General features: G+C 46.5%; 1 protein-coding gene across 2 annotated transcripts; it reads right to left on the bottom strand.

Moving 5' to 3' along the window:
• Window positions 1-40: 40 nt before the first annotated feature.
• FBL (fibrillarin rRNA 2'-O-methyltransferase) lies at window positions 41-10,006 on the bottom strand. Of its 2 annotated transcripts, XM_019751396.3 has the most exons (9): window positions 9,886-10,006; window positions 5,103-5,282; window positions 4,894-4,995; window positions 4,710-4,804; window positions 3,456-3,626; window positions 2,404-2,536; window positions 1,217-1,329; window positions 274-419; window positions 41-145 (listed from the first exon to the last, which is right to left on the bottom strand). In XM_019751396.3, exons 1-9 carry the CDS (start codon window positions 9,893-9,895, stop codon window positions 121-123), a joined length of 975 nt encoding a protein of 324 aa, XP_019606955.2. In that variant the 5' UTR covers window positions 9,896-10,006; the 3' UTR covers window positions 41-120. The 2 variants fall into 2 exon arrangements, with proteins under 2 accessions (XP_019606955.2, XP_074170429.1); XM_074314328.2 differs by lacking the exons at window positions 41-145; window positions 274-419; window positions 1,217-1,329 and adding an exon at window positions 1,517-1,635.
• Window positions 10,007-18,210: the final 8,204 nt, after the last annotated feature.

Below are 18,210 nucleotides of genomic sequence, written 5' to 3'. Positions count from 1 at the left end.
CACTAGAGGTCGCCAAGCAATCAGCTGACCAGACAGGAGCGACAGATGAGTCTTTTAATAGAAAAACACACGTGTAACAGTAGCAACACAATCTCTCACAATCCAGATGGGTTCTGGGCTTCAGTTCTTCACCTTGGGGGGTGGCCTGCGAGAAGAAGATAAAAGGAGCGTCACAGCTTGTCACCACTCTGCAGGCACTAAGTACTGACCCGAACGTCTCTGAGCATAGGGGACAAGTGTCTGTCCTGGTGGAGTACTGGGTCTTCTGCTCACCTGTACACACCCACGACCACAGCGTGGTCTCTTTCGTATGGCTCTAGGGTTAACTGCTCCTGGGGCTTCATGTTCTCCTGTTGCATCTTTTTCACTTCAGAGGCAAACACTGCCTCTGCAGAGGCTGTGGAGTCAATGCAGTTGGCCTAGAGAGGAAAGAGGATTTGAAGTCTACAGCGAGGTTTTGGGTTTACGTGTGTGTCTGGTGTGTGTGTGTGTGTGCTCTTCAAACCAGAAGTATTTATTTTACTGGAAATAGTGAAACTCACTCAGGTTTTGGAAATTTTCAGTTTGGTCTGGATTTGGAAAAGGAAACCTCAACAGAGCCCTATTTATTTAAATGTCAGTGTTTAAATTTTTTACTCAGGGTTTTTTTTTCCCCTTCTATTTCCTCTTCTTTAAAAGTAATAATGAAGCTGAGAATATGAAAACAAATGTAGCAGATATCTAACAAAATGGTGAATCTGGTGGAAGGGCACACAAGAAAGTTCACTGTATTTCAAAATAAAATGTTTTTTTAACATGCACCTAGTATTTATCTAGTATTTATTCTATACCAGGCTCTGTTCTAAACACTTCACATATGTTGATAAATTTAATCCTTACATCAACACTAAAAAATAGGACTAATATTTCTATTTTACAAGTCTAGAAATAGGCACACAAGTAACTTATTCAAAGTCACAAAGCAAACTGGAATTTCAACTCAGATGGTCAGACTTAGTGATCATGCACTTCACCACTACATTCTATTGCCTCTTCAAATCCAAAGCTGCTAGTTTTGCAGAAATTTTTCATCATGTGCTATTTGGGGGCAGAGGATGGCTTGTAGGGAGAAGGGTAGGGATAGAGGCTGGGAATAGACGATTCGGAGGGATGGAGGCTCCCTTGCTTTGACTGGCTGCTTGGCAATTACTGATAGAAAAGATATGAAGCCCCGCACCTTAATGGAAATCACAAAGTGTCCTCCATTTCGTAGGAAGGTGTGGGCATTCAGGGCTACTATTCGGGTCTGGTCTGGCTGGGCCACATCGGCAAAGATCACATCTACCATTGCTAGGGAGAAAAAAGTGGAAGTTAAAAGCTGGGTCCATTGGATCTTCCCAGCTCCTCCCATGGGGCCTGTGCCCCGTCACCACTAGGTTCCTGGTAGAGTCTTTCCTGCCTCCAATCTCACTTCCCCCCACTGACCCCCCTCCCTCCACGGTGCCCCCAAGATAAGCCAAAACCCACAATCACACCATTCATTCACGCCTCTTTATAAACCATGGTTGCCACCTACTCTGTGGCCAGCCCCGGGCCGGGCGTGGGGGACAGAGAGACGAGTCAGACCCGGACCCTGCCCTCGAGACGCTCCCGGGTCTGGGGGGGAGACAGACACGTCATCAAAAAGGCAAGTAAAGATGAGCACTTACAGGCAAGAGCGTCTGCAGGATTGTCAGATGAAAACAAGTTGCAGGACAAAGGGTGTGGTATGAGTGCATGGAAAAAAACTCACAAAAGAAAAACCAGCAGAATGCAAAGTAATATTTTTTAAGGCAGTGTGACTTAAAAAAAAAACACAACTTAAAAAAATAAAAAGATGGTGTAAGGAAACTGACTTTTTTAAATTGGGAAGAGCAGACATCAAACTGTTCATATAAATTACCTGGGGGTGATTTATAAAGCATTCCATTTTTACAATATGCTTCCGAAGTTTTTTTAAAGTCATTAATATTCACAATGGGACGCTCCGGAACAGGCCACACTCAGTTTGTGCTTTCTGGGTTATAATCTCACCAGATGATGAGGAAGAGGACTTTGGAGGGAGGCTTTTACACAAAGGCCAGGGGCAGTGTAAAAGCACCATGTTTTAGAGGGAGGTAGGAAGTATGGGGGCGCCTAGGGAGAGGGGCAAGAGATCAGAGGAGAGAAGGCTGGCCCTCTGAGGGTGCCAGACATCTGAGACCCTGAAGCAGGACCACCATCTTCACAACCTCACCTGGCTCCCCCCACCCTTTGCATTCCTGCAGACTCAAGAGGCCTGCTCATCCACTCCAATTCCATCCAAATCAGGGCTCTGGCAGCCTCTTCCAGGAAACCTGGAGTGGCCTGTCCTACCCCACTTGGGCCAACCCCCAGACCCCTCACCGATGAGCATGCGGTATTTGTGGGGGTGCCGAGCATCTTCGATGACAGGAATAATATTGGTTCTTTTCTTGGCCAAGTTAATGAGGTCCCGGCCAGAGCGGTGGGAGAACTCAACTGCATAGACCAGACCATCCTAAAATAAATAATAACAAAGATACTAGTTCTCATATGTGGAGCACCTACTTTGGGCCCATAAAATGCACGAAGCATCTCTTCAAACTCCCAAATCAAACCGCTACTTTTAATAACTATTGTTACCATGTCCATTTTACAGATGAATAAACTGAGGTGCAGAGACTTCGTGAAGTCCTTGGCCTAGGGTTACTCACTCTTGCTCTGCCTGATCTGAAAGCTCATGTCCCCAATACAGGCTTAAAACCAGGAAGCTAGGGCACAGAGATGAAGTCATAACAGCTAAGAATATTTGCAACAGGCCAGGTATTGCTCTAAGCACTTTATAGGAATTAACTCAATTATCTTCACAACAACCCTATGTACCCAGAGAGGTAAACTGAGGCTCAGAGAGGTTAAGTAACTTGCTGAAAGCCATGTTACTGTTAAATGCCTGCACCAGAGCCTGGGGTTTCTGACCACTAAATTACACAGCCTATAGTTATACAGATAAGCTAGGGGTCGGGAAGTGAGATGCACAGGTACCCTCTAAACAGGGAGCCTGTACAGCAAATGCTGGCCCAGAAATTGAAATCTCCTGTTCTTTCAAGAGAAACCAGACCACCAGACTTTGGGAGCATAACTTGTTTTAAACAGCAACCAAATCAAATAATCTGGTATCTGTACACTTAGCTCTGGGTCCCTCTAACACAGGTTAACCCAATGCTCACGCCCCCTCCCTCCGGGCCAAGAATTCAGGAATGAGGCTGAATGAGGCTTTGGAGAGCAGGCGGTTCAAGTACCTTTTATTAACAGGCACTCTGAGAAGGGCCTTGCTCCAAGCCATTCCGTGCAGGGCTTCTGGCTGGCAGAAGTGGCCTTTCTCTCCCTCCCACTTTCCCACCAGCCCTTCCTCACCCTCCACCCCTCTGTTCACTCACTGGGCCTACGATGTCAGAGACATGAGAGACGGTGGTGCCCGATGCAGCCCCAAGGTAGAGCACTTTGGCCCCTGGCTTGATGTGAATCTGGTCCACGCCTCCCAGGATCGCGGCGGCCAGCTTAGAGCGGAAAGGGTTCCAGGCACGGTACTCGATTTTGTCATCTCCCTCCTGGGCAGGAAAAGATGGGGATGGAAGTCAGTGCCAGACTCACCTGTGAGACCCCACTGTCCTTAACTCTAGGGCCCTCAAAGGGATGGGTGCGCAATCACTGTACAAGAAACAAATGTGGATAGATATCAGTGCCTGCCCCCTCATGGAGGTTACTGACTCAGGGAGAAGGGGCAGCGACAGATAATAAATAGATAAGATCGTACCAGACAATGGCAAGATCTATGCATTCATTCCACAAACATTTACGGTGTCAGCACATACTATGTGCAGACACTACGCTAGGCACTGGGGATACACAGTGACGGCGACAAGAGATCCCTCCCCTCAAGGAGTAAGTATATATACACTGAACTGACTCACACCATGTACAACACAGTAGCCAGTGACAGGTGCTGAGGAGAAAAGATCAAGGCAGGGAGAAGATATGAAGTGTGGGAGCAAGGTGAGAGACAGGTGATAATGAGAAAAGGGTGGCCAGGAAAAGCCAAGGAGACATGTAAAGCAGATCTGAAGGAGGCGAGGGGCCATTCAAGTCACCTGTGGGGAAGCTCATTCTAGGGGGCAGGAAAGGCAGCAGAAAGGCCCTGAGGCAGGAGTGTGCCTGGCCATGAAGAAGATGACATGGGATAATACGTAGGGCAGGGGCTAGGCGGTGAGGGCTGCTTTCCACAGACAGGGTGATACAAGGTGGCCTGGTGAGAGAGGTAAGGTGACACCTGACCAGAGATGTTGGTGATGAAAGGGAAGCAGCCACACACCGCGCTGGGAGAGGAGTATTCCAGGCAGAGGGAATAGCAAGGAGGTCTGTGTGGCTGGAAGACATTCGTCATGGGGGCAGTGGGAAGAGGTGAAGCCAGAATGTGCAGGGCCTTTGAGGCCACACTGAGGACTTGGAACTTTAACCTGCAGGCAACGGGGAGTCACAGAGGCATCTGGGGAGGGGGATGCATGATCTGACTCGTGTATTAAGATGATCCCCTGGCTGTCATGGGTGGGACACATGGTGGAAGCAGGGACACAAGACTGCTGGTTACAGCATCAACTGGGACCCGGTGGCTTGGACAGGGGCTCAGGTCTCACCGAAATCGAGACTCTCTTCTCGCCATAAACTGATTCTCCAGGGACCAGATTCTTGGTGACCAGTGCATCTTCCTTTCCTCGACAAATGAAGACACCTGGGTGAGGGAATCAGAGCAGGGGTAAGGATTCTGGACCCCCCCACCTCCACCCCCACCCCAGTGGGTTCCCTGCCTTCCTCACTCACCTTCATGCCGGTGTGGCTCTACCATCACATTCTTCCCTGACTGGTTTCCCCTTTTTGCTCCCCGACCACGACCCCTGTTGCCACCAGACTGGAACCCGCCACCTACAAGGGAGAGACACAGTGAGAGAGGGACACCCCACATCTCTTCCCTCTCCGCTCCCCAAGCCCAGGGATAGCTTAATCTATCGCATCTCCCCAACCTCACTCACCTCTTCCTCCGCCTCCTCCTCCTCCTCCTCCTCGTCCTCGGCCTCTGAAGCCTCCACCACGACCTCGGCCCCCGCCAAAGCCACCTCGGCCCCCGCCAAAGCCCCCTCGGCCTCCGCCTCGACCACCACGGTCACCAAAGCCCCCTCGGCCACCGAAGCCGCCCCCACGGGGGCTGAAACCTATGGTGGAAACAGAAACAGGAATTGGGCGATGAAGCTTGAGAAGTTCCTCCTGCACTTCGTAATTCCTCTCAGGAGAGAAACTGGGGAAACGTGCACCCAGAGATGTGTCCACGAATGTCCACAGCAGCAGGAAATCAGGACTAACTCGAATGTCCACCGGCAGAACGGACAAATAATACGGGGAATATTCACAATCAACAATGTAAAGTACCTACAGTTATATACAACAGATAAATTTTAGAATCAAAATGTTAAGTGCAAAATCAAGTCCAAGGAAACCACATCAAACATAATACCCTTTTCATAAAGTTCAGCAACAACTGAAATTAAACAATGCTATATATATATATATGGTAAACCACGTCCCACCCCCACCCCCCAAAAAGGCAAGAGAATGATAAATACAAAACTCATGGTACTGGGTAATAGGAAGGAGAAATTACGGGTTTCAGATAGGGGAGGGGTACATAGGTAGGTAGATGTAGGTTACTGTCAATATTCTGCTCTTCTCAGTTGATGGTAGACTCACAGAATTTATTCTATTTTCAAGATTCGTTACTCTGCAGGAGAGTAAACACTGTGTGGGTATGCACAGTGGCACTGGCATCCTGCAGACCCTGGAAACGTCTTCTGCCCTCCCACGCCTGACCTTGTGTCTGGAACAAAAGCGCCAACCCCCAAAACAGAGGGGAGTTCAGCGTCAAGTCTCTCCTGCTAACTGACCTCCCTGCTTCCAAGTCTGCAGAAGTCTCTGCCAACTCAGGGGAAAAAGAAGAAAAATACCGAATTGTCCTTTATGGATGGGCAACAGTTCATAAGCAGTTCAGGACTTATGACAAGATTGAAAGTTTAAGAAAAAAAAGTTTCAGAAACTTTGTTTTCGTCACTTCAGGACAGCGTAAATGAGCTTCACCAAGCACCAAACCATGTTTGAAGCAGACAGAATTCTCCTGGTGTTAACAGATTCAATATGTGACTTTGGACAGTTTCAAAAGCTCTTCAGTAACAGTCAGAAAAATCACAAGTTATAAAATAGTGTGAAAATTAGTGCTGATTTAAAATGATCTGACTTGATGTAAACTATTAAATGGCAAACTTGCTGAAGTTTTTGCAAAGGTGTGTGTTACATTCACACCCATGAAAGCTTCATGCATCTTAATGGTGTTAAAGATGAAAATGTGGAACTTATAATAATGATTCCTAATTTGATTTTTAACAACAGTTTCAAAACTCATAAAACCAAGAGTTGTTTACCTTTTCTCTTCCACTCCCTCTACATTCTACTGGCTAGTGGCAGCTAGTGAGCACCCTTTTTAAAATAGGGTATCAGATCTCATCATTCCTCTGCCCAAATCCCTTCAATGGTTTTCCATCACAATCAAAGGAAATCAATCACTGGCTTCCAAAGCTCTAAAGCAGCAGGTCTCACCTTTGGCTAATCCTTGGAACCTAGACGTTTTAATTGTTTGGGGTGGGGGCCTGGGAGTGGGGGCTTTTGAAAGTTTCCCAGGTGGTCCTCATGTGCAGCCCAAATTGAGACCCCCCCCCCCCCATCATAGAGCTGCGGCTTCTGCTGACTTTTCTGACCTCACTGTCTTTATCCTGGGTCCCATGCCCCACCTCACCCCCCAACAAATTCATTCTCCAGTTTCTCAGCCTTTAACAAATGCTGTTCCCACTGCCTCGCTCTTGTGGACATGGGCTGGGCTCACCCACTCCTTCTCTGCACTCAGTTCTCTGATTAAATAAATAATCCTCCTCATTAGGGCCTTCTCTGGCTACTTGACCTTTATCCTGCTTTCTTTTTCTTCCATCAATTACCATCCGTGGCACTTTACATATTACTGCTTGCCTCCCCCATTAGAATCAAGCTGCAAAGGGACAGGGTCAGTTGTTTTGGTCACCCCTGCATCGCCAGCACGCCACCACTGCACCTGGCACAAAGTATGGGCTCAAAAAATATTAAATACACTGTTAGACCTTGGGGTTCTGCTGCATGGAGAAAGCACCCACCCACTCTGTTCATTCAGGAAGTAGGGGGTCAGGTGCTGACCAGAGCCCTGGGCCCTCCCCTCAAGCAGTTCCCAAACAGGGAGATGGCCACACCATTTGCAACCCTAGAGAATAGGGAAGGTTCATGGGAGTCTTGTGACTTTCATCTGTAAGGTGGAGATAAGGAGATAACACAGTGCTCACCTCACAGAGGTGAAAAGATGAAATGACTTAATACACACAAAGCACTCAGTACACTGCCTGGTACACTCAAGGAAAAATCCTCCCTGCCACTTAGGGGAGAAACCACTAGACCTAAGAGACTTTCAACCCCCAGGCCTGATAGAACAGCGACCTGAAAAGTGTGGGTACGGCATGGGGTACAGTGGGCACGAGTGTAAACTTTCTGTCCCAGATACTCAAAACCATACCTAATCCATTTCATGTCCTGGGGCTCTCAGAAAAATGTACTAAGATAATCATTTCAAAATATATACATAAATCAGCACACCGTACACCTTAAACTTACACAACTTTTTATCAATTATATCTTAATAAAGCTGGAAAAAATAGGTGTATGTTAAAAAAAGAAAGAAAAATGTACTAAAAATACCCACTCTTCAGGAAAACACATTCACACAGACTTCTACAAGCGTGTGTGTGCGGGGATCCGCAGACTGGTTTAAAACTGCTCTCCTCCGTAACCTTCCCCATCTTAAAAATGGCAACTCCATCCTTCTAGTCACACACATCAAAACCATTAGTTATCCTTGAACTCCTCTCTCATACCCACATACAAACTGTTGGCTCTATTTTCAAAACGTATTCCCAAATCGTGACAATTTGTTAGCCAGGTCCACTGTACAGTAACAAATTTCCTACTGATGCACCTGCTACCACTCTTGCTCCCCGAAGTCTTTTACACACAGAAGCAAGAGGATCCTTTTAAAAGTGTCAGTCAAGTCTGCCTGACATCACATCCCTGCTCAGAATCTCCCAAAGGCTTCCTTTCTCCATCAGACTAAAATCCCCCTGAAGCGCTGACTCCTGGTAACGTCCTCAGCTTCACATCCTACCGTAACACAGTGAGGGAAGGGTTGGGAGGCAGGTACATTTTCCGTTTCTGGGAGAATCCGGCTACAGGATGCCTGCAGGCAGGCCAGGGTCTCTGTTGGAGATACACAGCCTAGCACCTCCCACCCCACTTCATCATTAGAGCCCCAAACACTTAAGAGAAAGGGAACTTAGGTGCGCAAATGACCCTCCCCACCAGATGACTCCATCTCTCTACATGCTGAGAGAGAAAAAAAAAAGGAAAAAAAGAAAACCTGTACTAGAAAACAGACCCTTTCTGTCACAGTGGAAGATTTCCCCTACTCCAGTGGAGCAAGGTGGGAGAGGGGCAACCGCCTGATTTAGGAAGAACTGAGACACCAGGGAATAAGATCCTAATTTTGTTCCCCGCAAGGAAGATAAAGATAACAGTTAGAGCCAATACTATTATGTCAAGCACTGTGCTATTTTTTCCAGCTTTATTGAAATATAATTGACATACAACATTCTGTAAGTTTAAGGTGTAAAACCTGTTGATTTGATACACTTACATATTGCAAAATGATTACCAGGTGCTATTTTTTCTTAACATGATCTTTCTAAATTGTAACCGGGTGCCATTTTATTGATGAGAAAACTGAGGCTCAGAGAGGTAAAGCTACTTGCCCAAGATCACACAGTAAGTTAGGAAGCAGAGCCAGGGTGGAAACTTTGAACTGAGGCCCTTCTGCTGTCAAAGCCAGGGCTCTCGTGACAGGGAGGTGGGGTGGGTTCATTAGAATCTCTAAGAAAATTGAATGAATAAAACCACTCATGCCCTGTGACGACCTCCCTCCCACACCGCACGCTAGTCCTATCCTGGGCTTATGAAATCTCATCTCACCGTGGGAGTTGAGAATGACTAGGCCCATGATCTCCACTCCATCCTCAGGGACCCGCCCCCTCGGGAGTGTAGAAAGCGCGAAAGTGGGCCAGAGAGGGTCACATACTATCAAGCTGGGAGTCCTCATTCACTCCGACCCTCTCCGAAAAGCTAGGCTGGGGGCCAAGGGGACGGCGATAGCCGGCGGCAACAGGGGAGGCAAAAGGGGGTCTGAAAGAGACCCAACTCCCAGAATTTCCACCTTTGAACCAAGACAGATTCCCCCAAACCCACGCCCCAGATGTCAGAATCCAAACTCTGGGTCAGTACCTCCGAGTGCCGCCCGTGGCCCAATTCACAAGACTCCTAATGACAGCCTCAATGAGACGAATCCCAGCTCAGAACTCCCCCAATCCGAGGCCCAAGACCCTCGACTCACCATCGTGATCTCCGAAGCCAGTCACAAACCTCCAGACCAGGAACCCGAACCCCAGGCTCACGATCGATCATAGGGCGGAACCAAGACACTCTTCTACACGAGACCGGACCCAGGGCCCCCTCCCCACACAAAACCGGACCCGGACCTCAGCACCCCTGACCCAGGCCACGGCTCCGCCCCTCCGATCCTGACCTGACATCCCGGTTCCCGCCCGACCCCAGCCCCTGACCTCCGACCCCCACCCCGGCCTGCACCTGGCCTCATGGCGACAGCTGAAGTGCGTGGCTCAGGAGTCTGCGGCGTCCGGGATCCCACGAGTCCGGAGCTTTCGCACGTGGAAAGGAGCGCACGCGCGCGGGGACGTACGGCGTGTGACGCAACCACGCAGCCCCACCCTCGGAGCCCCAGTCCCGCCCAGAGCCCGGCGCGCGCGCTATGGGCGGGGATTTCCCTGATCCAGGCACCGCCCTCTCAACTCGCGCCCAGCGCTTCTTTTATCGTAGCAGCGATCTCTACGCTGAACACGCTTCCTCCTTCCCCCTTCGCGTGTTCGAGCACCCAGTAATCAGGACTCATCACCAAGCCTTCCATGGCTGTGCCCGCTGCCTCTCTTCTCTAGTACTAGTTAACTCCCTAAGGTCTCCTCTACACCCAAAAGCTTTCCCTGACCCATTTCCACCCTCAGAACAGGAACCCACCATGGACTGTGCACCTGTCTGTACCAGACACTTCTCGGCACGGGAATACAGCAGTGAACAAGACAAACAAATCCCCACACTCCCGGAGCTCGTCTTCTAATGGGGAAACAGACACCAAATAAGTTAGTAAAACGTTGAGTGTTAGAAGGTAATAAGTGCTTTAGAGGAAAAAAAAGAAAGCAGGGAAGGGGATAGGGACTGTAGGGGGAGGGGTAAAATTTCTCATAGGGTGGTCAAGGGGTGCATCTGGTGACTTTTGAGCGAAGAGCTAAAGGAGGTGAGAAGCAGGCATGCACTTATCTGGGGGAAGAAAGTTCCAGGCAAAGAGGATTGCAGGTCGAAAGGCCCTGAGGCAGGAAAGGTAAGGAGGGTTGGAGAAACAGTGAGGAGAGAAACAGTTGGGGCAGAGTGAGCAGGAGAGAGTGGGAGGAGATGAACGCAGAGAGGTAACAAGAAAATTGTGTGGGGCCTTGTGGGCCATGGTGAGAACTTTGGCTTTTACTCGGAATGAGATGGAGCCGTGGAAGGGTCCTGAGCAGAGAAGGGATGTGATCTGACTTGGGGGTCACTCTGGCTGCCTGTAGAAAACAGCGTGGGAGTTGGGGTGGGAACAGGAAGACCATGGAGGGACCTACTGGATGAGTAGGAGACAAGAATGGACAAGGTCAGGGTGTGGGCAGAGAGAAATGGGTCAGAAGTGAGCAATTCCGCATAAGTGTTGAGAATTTTGTGCCTTGTCGCTTTATAATATTAATACTCTTCCCTACATTCATTCCACAAAGCAACACAAGCGCTATTATGAGAGGTTGCAAATAACCTCCAAGAGAACCCACTAGTCTGTTCAGTTCATTGTTGCAACCCTCCATACCTAGAACAGGGCCCGGCACAGAGTGGGTGCTCAACAAATGTTTGTTGAAGGAGTGAATGAGACCGATGTTTTGAGTTCTCTGTCTGGGCAGGGTGATCCAGAGCATAGAAATGTTCCTGAAAATGTGTTTAACTATTAAGATGGAAAATCTGCTGAGCCTATTCTGGATTTCCAGGAGCTGTGCAATACTTCAAATAGCTCCAGTTCAGGATAATGTTACCTACTTCTTATGGATTTTTCTGTTTGTCTCCCAATTAAAAAATTTTTTTTCCCATAAAGGGCAAAACTACTCAGAGTTCAGTGCAAATTTAAGGTCGCTAGCCCTGTTTTCTGGAATCTTGGCATCATCTCCTGGCTCTGAGTTATTTCCTGTCAACTTGCTCCTCAGACCTGAAATTGGCACTCTCAGTGAATAATTAATTAGTGGGTGCCTTGTGGTCTTGTGCTGGGGACACAATAGTGGCTGAAACAGTGCCAGGGCCTGCCCTCCTGGAGCTGCCAGTCCTGTAGGGAAGAGAGACCAGTTCCCAGACAGTGTCAGCCCAGAGCGGTCAGGGCCAGAATAGGGAAGGTACAGACAGAATGGTTAAGGCTGGGATGGGAGAGGCACTGAGGGCTTTCCCCAACATCTCCCTATATCCTCAACTCCCTCTGAACCTTCTTTTTACCTTCCTAGTGCTCCTGAAGACATGCCTTTCCGTGCAGCCCCTCCAAGTGGGGGCTGTTTCCACCTCCTCAGCCCTCATGCCCCCTGGGCCTGTATATTGGATAAGATCCTCTTTGCTCCTCATTTCCACTTCTAAACCATTCTCTCTGCCTCCTCCCTAATCCCCTAAGTTTGAAGTTTCTACTGTAGCACCTACTCCCATTCTTGCTGGCAGCTCTGTCAACTCCCAAGTCACTGCAGCTCACATGATCCTTTTAACTCCAGGCTCACAGCCAATCAAGCTGCTCCTGTTAAAATTCCTGGTGAGTTCCAAATTCAGGTCGATGATCCTTTGGCCGTGATGGCCTCTCGATGTCTTGACCTCCGCTCCTTTAGCGATCTTTCCTCCACCCAACACTTCCTCCCACAGTCACACCTAGACTTTGTGGTGGGGACACAGTGGTGACTGTGGCAGCCCAGAGGTCCCAGCTGAGTAGGGAAGAAAGACCTGTCCCCAGACAGTGACAGCCCCATAACAGCCGCCCTTGCAGAATCTCAGTTCCATGCATCTCACTGTGTGCCCATCACCTCCTGTCTTGCCAGCTCACTCCCTCGAAAGCTATTGCTGCAACAATCTGTCAGCCCCGACAGTTCACTAAGCTGACCACCTTTTCCCTGTCCCCTCACTACTATTCCCACCACCCAGCCTGACTCCCCGTCCATCGTTATCACCACTCCTTTGCTCACACCCTTATAATGTGTACTTTTTCACCCCATTGAATCGACTTTCCACCTCCTCTGTACCTGCACCCTGGCAGCTAAATGTGGATGGAGAAAAACACGCCTCCACCCTGGCTGATTGCACTTCGTGTTCATGACCACAAACCTAAGTGGGTCCCAGTGCCTCTCCACCATCCTATCCCATGTCTCTAATCCTCCCATTTTACTTTTGTCCCTCTTTGTTGTATTGGTAATGTGTTATTTTTATATACTTTATTAAGGCATAATTTATATATTAGACAATGCACCTATTTTTAAATGTATAGTTCAATGAATTTTAGTAAATGTATACTAAATTGTGCAACCATTTTAACAATCTGGTTTCAGAACACGTCCGTCATCCCATTTTGTATAAATGGAATCCTACAAGCCGTAGTCTTCTGTGTCTGGTTTTTGTCACTCGGCATCAGGTTCCACGTGGCTGTGTTTATCAGTGGTTCATTCCTTTTTATCGGTGAGGATTCCATACTATGACCATACTGCATTTTGTTTATCCATTTGCCTGTTGATGGGCATTCAAGTTGTTTCCAGTTTGGGCTTGTTATGAATAATGTTGCCATGAACATTCATGTACAAATATTTGTGTGGACATAAGCTTTCAATTTTCTTGAAAAGAGTCCTAGGAGTCAAATGGCCGAATCCCATGGTGAGAGTACATTTAACTTTTAAAGAAACGGACACAGTTTTCCAAAGTGGTTGCACCTATTTTCTTGAAGGATTATTTTACCCTTTCTCCTCTCTCGTCAAACCTCAAAAACTTCTCCTGCTTTCTTTTTTATTAAATTTATTGGGGCGATATTGATTAATAAAATTACATAGGTTTCAAGTGTACAATTCTATAATACGTCACCTGTATATTGCATTGAGTGTTGAGCACCCAAAGTCAAATCTTCCGTCACCGTATATTTGACCCCTTTTACCCTACTCCTAGCTGATGACCTTGCTTCCCATTTGGATGAGAAGGTGGAAGCAATCACAAGAGAACTTCAGTGTCCTCCTGTCTCCCTATCTACCAGCCAATTGAGCCTATTACCTCATATGCTGTAAAAGAAAACTGTTTCTGGATTCACACACTTCACTTCTGGCACCAAATGCATGAGTTTTCCACACCAAGCAAGTCTCCAATTCTCTGCAGATTCCAGCTGCTGTCCTACAATTTAGTTCAATTTGGACACAAACTACCCAGAGTTTGCATCAGACCTCACGGGTTAAGGGCTCAGCCCCTCAAGACTGCGTCCACTTCAGACACCAATAGGAAGTGAAGGCCACCCAAATTTCTGACCGACTGGCAGTAAATCAGTTTTCACAACCTTCTCCTCTGTTCAATAATTTGCTAGAACAGCTCACAAGACTCAGGAAAATGTTTTACTTACTATCACTGGTTTATTATAAAGGATATAACTCAGAACAGCCAAATGGCAGAATTGCGTAGGGCATGATATGGAGGAAACAGCATGGAGCTTCCATGCTTTCTCTGGTTGTGCCATCCTCCGAGCACTTCAGTATGTTCACCAACACAGCAGCTCTCAGAACTCCGCTGTTTAAAATTTTTCTAGAGGCTTCATTACTTAGGCATGATTGATTAAGTCATTAGCCTAAGGGGGCTGGTGACAAAGTCAGTCTCCAGTCCCCTTCTCCTTCCCCGGGTGGGTGGGGTGGGTGCTGAAAGTGCCAGTCCTCTAATTATAGGCTTGGTCTTTCTGGAGCATTTTTCAGCCTAACACCAGACAACTCAAACTGAACACAGAGTCAGTGCATAAACATATTTATTGAATGGAGGAATTGGCCACAATGGAGTCCTAAGGACTAGTGTTACAGGACGAGTTTCACTGAAACACTAAATTGGGACCAAGTATACAGAATTCTTCAGAGGCCATTATGACTGGGACCTTCACAACTTAATTAATTAAAAAAAATTTTTTTAAACAAAATGTTAAATCCTACATAAAAATAGAGAATATGAGAAACCCCATTTACTCATCACCCAGCTGTAACAACTATCAGCATATCATCAGCCTTACCTGTTGTCCTACTTCTTCTGCTACAATATTTTAAAGTAAATCCCAATATTATGCCCTTTCACCCCATATACTTAAGTATGCATCTCTTTAAAAGAGAACATTTTCTTACATTATCACACTTAACAAAATTAACAAGAAGTCCTTTTGATAATCTAGTAACATGTCCATATTCATATTTCCTCAATGGTCTAAAAATGTGACTTTTAAAAATTGCTGCTTGTTCAAATCAGGTCCAAGCAAGATCCCCTCATTTGGTTCTGTCTACACACACACACACACACACACACACACACACACACACACACGCACAGAGAGAGAGAGAGAGAGAGAGAGAGAGAGAGAGAGAGAGAGTGAGAGAGAGCGCAAACCCATTTCTTTGGGCAAGACTCTTCAGAGATTATAATTTATTGATTTTTTTTTAATTTATTGATTTTTAAAACTCTTTCTTTGAAATACAATATGCTTACAGAAAAGTTCATGTAACTGTGCTGCTTTATGAGTTATCACAAAGGAAATAATCCACATAACCACCACCCAGGTCAATAATTAGAACAGTATCGGTGCCCCAAAGGCTCTCTGTGCCCCTTCTCTTGTGTCTCTTTTATTATGCACACTGTTCTAAAGTTGCTTTCTACACCTCACCATATATCCTGGAGATCACTCCGAAACAGTGTCCAGAGATCTTTCACATTTTTCATTAATCTGCATGGTTGTCCATCATGTAGATGAAGCATAGGTTATTCAACCAGTCTCCTGATGGACATATTTTTCCATTATAAAGAGCCCTGCAATGAACAGCCATGGGCTTGCATCCTTTTATTGCCGTTGTATCTTTGGGTTAGATTCCTAGCAGTGAGAGTATTGGGTCAAGAGAAAAATGCACCTGTAATTTTGACAGATACTGCCAAATTTCACTGCATTGGACTTACACATTTTGCATTCCCACTGTAACATATGAAAATATTCTTGTCCTCATAGCCTTCTCAGTAAAGATGTTATCGAGTTTTTGTATTTTTGTCTATCTGGTAGATGAGAAGTCGTGTCTCAGGGTAGTTTAATTTGCATTTCTCTTAATATAAGCAAGATTGAGCATTTCTTATCTTTAAGAACAATTTGTATTTCTTTTTCTATAACCTATTCAGATCTTTTGTCTATTTTTCTATTGGATTGTTGCTTTTTCTTCTTTATGTTTAGGACCTCTTAACTGTTTTTCTTGAAAGGAAATTAAGCCTACGTGAGACTCAATAGCAAAAGTCAGTGGAAAGGACTGACTTTGGCGATAATACCTGGATTCAAATCTAGGTTCTATCATTAGAAACTGGTAGCCCTGGGGCAAGTTATTTAACTTCATTAAGCCTATTTCTTTAGATCTATATTCATTTTGTAGGGTTGTTGTGAAGATTAGAAATATTGTACATGAATAACCCAACATAGTAAATGCATTCAACATATTTAGATTTCTTTTCCTATCAATTACCTGTTTCCAACTTCAACCATATTTTCCTAATTGGGCTGTTGTCTTTTTCTTATTGATTTGAAGGAGCTCTTTGTGAATTGTGGATAGTAATCCTTTATTACGTATGTTACACATCTTTCCTCCAAGTTTCTTTTTTTTTAATACGTACAGATTTTTTTTTAAATTTATTGTGTACATTTGTTTTTAATTGGGGAAGGGGAGCAGGACTTTATTAGGGAACGGTGTGCACTTTCAGGACTTTTTTCCAAGTCAAGTTGTTGTCCTTTCAATCTTAGTTGTGGAAGGTGCCGTTCAGCTTCAAGTTGTTGTCCTTTCAGTCTTAGTTATGGAGGGCGCAGCTCAGCTCCAGGTCCAGTTGTTGTTTCTAGTTGCAGGGGACACAGACCACGAACCCTTGCGGGGGTCGAACTGGCAACCTTGTGGTTGAGAGGATGCGCTCCAACCAACTGAGCCACCCGGGAGTTCAGTGGCAGCTCAGCTCAAGGTACCAGGTTCAATCTTAGTTGCAGGGGGCGGAGCCCACCATCCCTTGCGGGACTCGAGGAGTTGAACTGGCAACCTTGTGGTTGAGAGCCCACTGGCCCATGTGGGAATCGAAACCGCAGCCTTCGGAGTTAGGAGCATGGAGCTCTAACCGCCTGAGCCACTGGGCCGGCCCTCCTCCAAGTTTCCTGTGGGTCATTTATTGATTCAACAAATACGTACTGAGACCTACTATGTGCTAGGTCCTGGGAATAAAATGGCAAATGAGGTAGATACAGACTCTGCCTTTGAATTTCTTCTAATTGGGAAGAAAGTCAAATAAAAGCAATTTTAAAGTGAAGGAATGAAGCAATCAAGCGTCTGGGACAGGGAGTAATAGAGGGAATCCACTTCAAGTGAGGTGGTTGTGATGAGGACATTTGAAGGATGAGAAGCATCTTGTCATGTGATGAGTGGAGGAACAGCATATTGTAAAAGACTGAAGTGGGAAAATTAGGCATGTTCAATACATGGAAAGATCAGGTTCCCAAATCGTAAGTGGCAAGGACAGTAATAGGAGATGAGTCAGAAGAGATTGGCAGGGGCCTTGTAGGACAAGGTAAAAGAATTTGCTTTTATTATAATAGAAATTTATAGCCAATGATCCTATTTATATGTTAACAAGAGTCCTCCGGTGGCTGTGAGAAGATGGATTACAGGAGGGGCGAGAAGACAGTAGGCTATTGGGGTTGTCGATGTGAGTGAGGACGGCGGCGGCACCAGCTGGTGACAGCGGGCATGATAAGAGAGGCAGGCAGATTTTAGGTATGTTTTGATCCAATCCAGCAGATTTTGTTGATGAACTGAATGGTGGGCAAAGGGGAGAACAGAAATCAAGAATAATTCCCCATTTTCTGGCTGCCAGACTGAGTATTGGCAGTGCTGTTCACTGAGGTGGGGAAGACCGTCATGGGACGGGTGGGAGCTGGTATGGCAGGGAAGAGGGACTTCGTTTTTGTCATGGTGGATTGGATGAACACATTAAATCTTCACTCCAACTCCATGAGGTAGGTACTATCATTAACCCTACCTTAAATAGGATGCTACTGACTGAATGTTTGTGTCCCCTCAAAATTCACACTGGAACCTAATCCCCAAGGTGCCGGTATTACGAGGTGGGGCCTTCGGGAGGTAATTGGGTCATGAGGGCGGGGCCTTCATGGTGGGATTAGTGCCCTGATGAAAGAGGCCCCAGCGGACTCCCTTGCCCTTCCACCATGGGAGGACTCGTGAGAAGACAGCCATCTATGAACAAGGAAGAGGGCGCGCCCCAGACACTGAATCTGCTGGCACCTTGATCTTGGACTTCCCAGCCTCCAGAACTGTGAGAAATAAATTTCTGTTGTTTATAAGCCACCCATTCTGTGGTATATTGTTATAGCAGCCTGAACGGACAAAGGTATGTGAGGAAACTGAGTGACAGAATTAATTTGCTAGGGTTATAAATGATAAAGCTAAAATCTATTGATCTTTCTTTCTGTTTTCTACTTCTTCCCTCTAGCCAATCATTCCTCTTCTCATCTACCCATTCTTCAAATCATCCATTTCCCTATCTTCCCATTTCCCC

This window comes from Rhinolophus sinicus, chromosome 8 (genome assembly GCF_057876585.1).
Source record: "Rhinolophus sinicus isolate RSI-liver-muscle chromosome 8, RSI-T2T, whole genome shotgun sequence".
NCBI classification, from domain to species: domain Eukaryota; kingdom Metazoa; phylum Chordata; class Mammalia; order Chiroptera; family Rhinolophidae; genus Rhinolophus; species Rhinolophus sinicus.
Note: the sequence above shows the minus strand (reverse complement) of the source record. Positions and strands in the feature narration are given on the sequence as shown.

Bases quoted from the DNA above. Each gene is read 5' to 3' on its own strand.
- FBL (XM_019751396.3), bottom strand. The intron at 3,627-4,709 runs GTGAGACCTGAG...TTTCCTGCCCAG, and splicing joins AGAAGAGAGTCTCGATTTCG to GAGGGAGATGACAAAATCGA. The intron at 2,537-3,455 runs GTGAGTGAACAG...TATTTATTTTAG, and splicing joins TCTCTGACATCGTAGGCCCA to GATGGTCTGGTCTATGCAGT.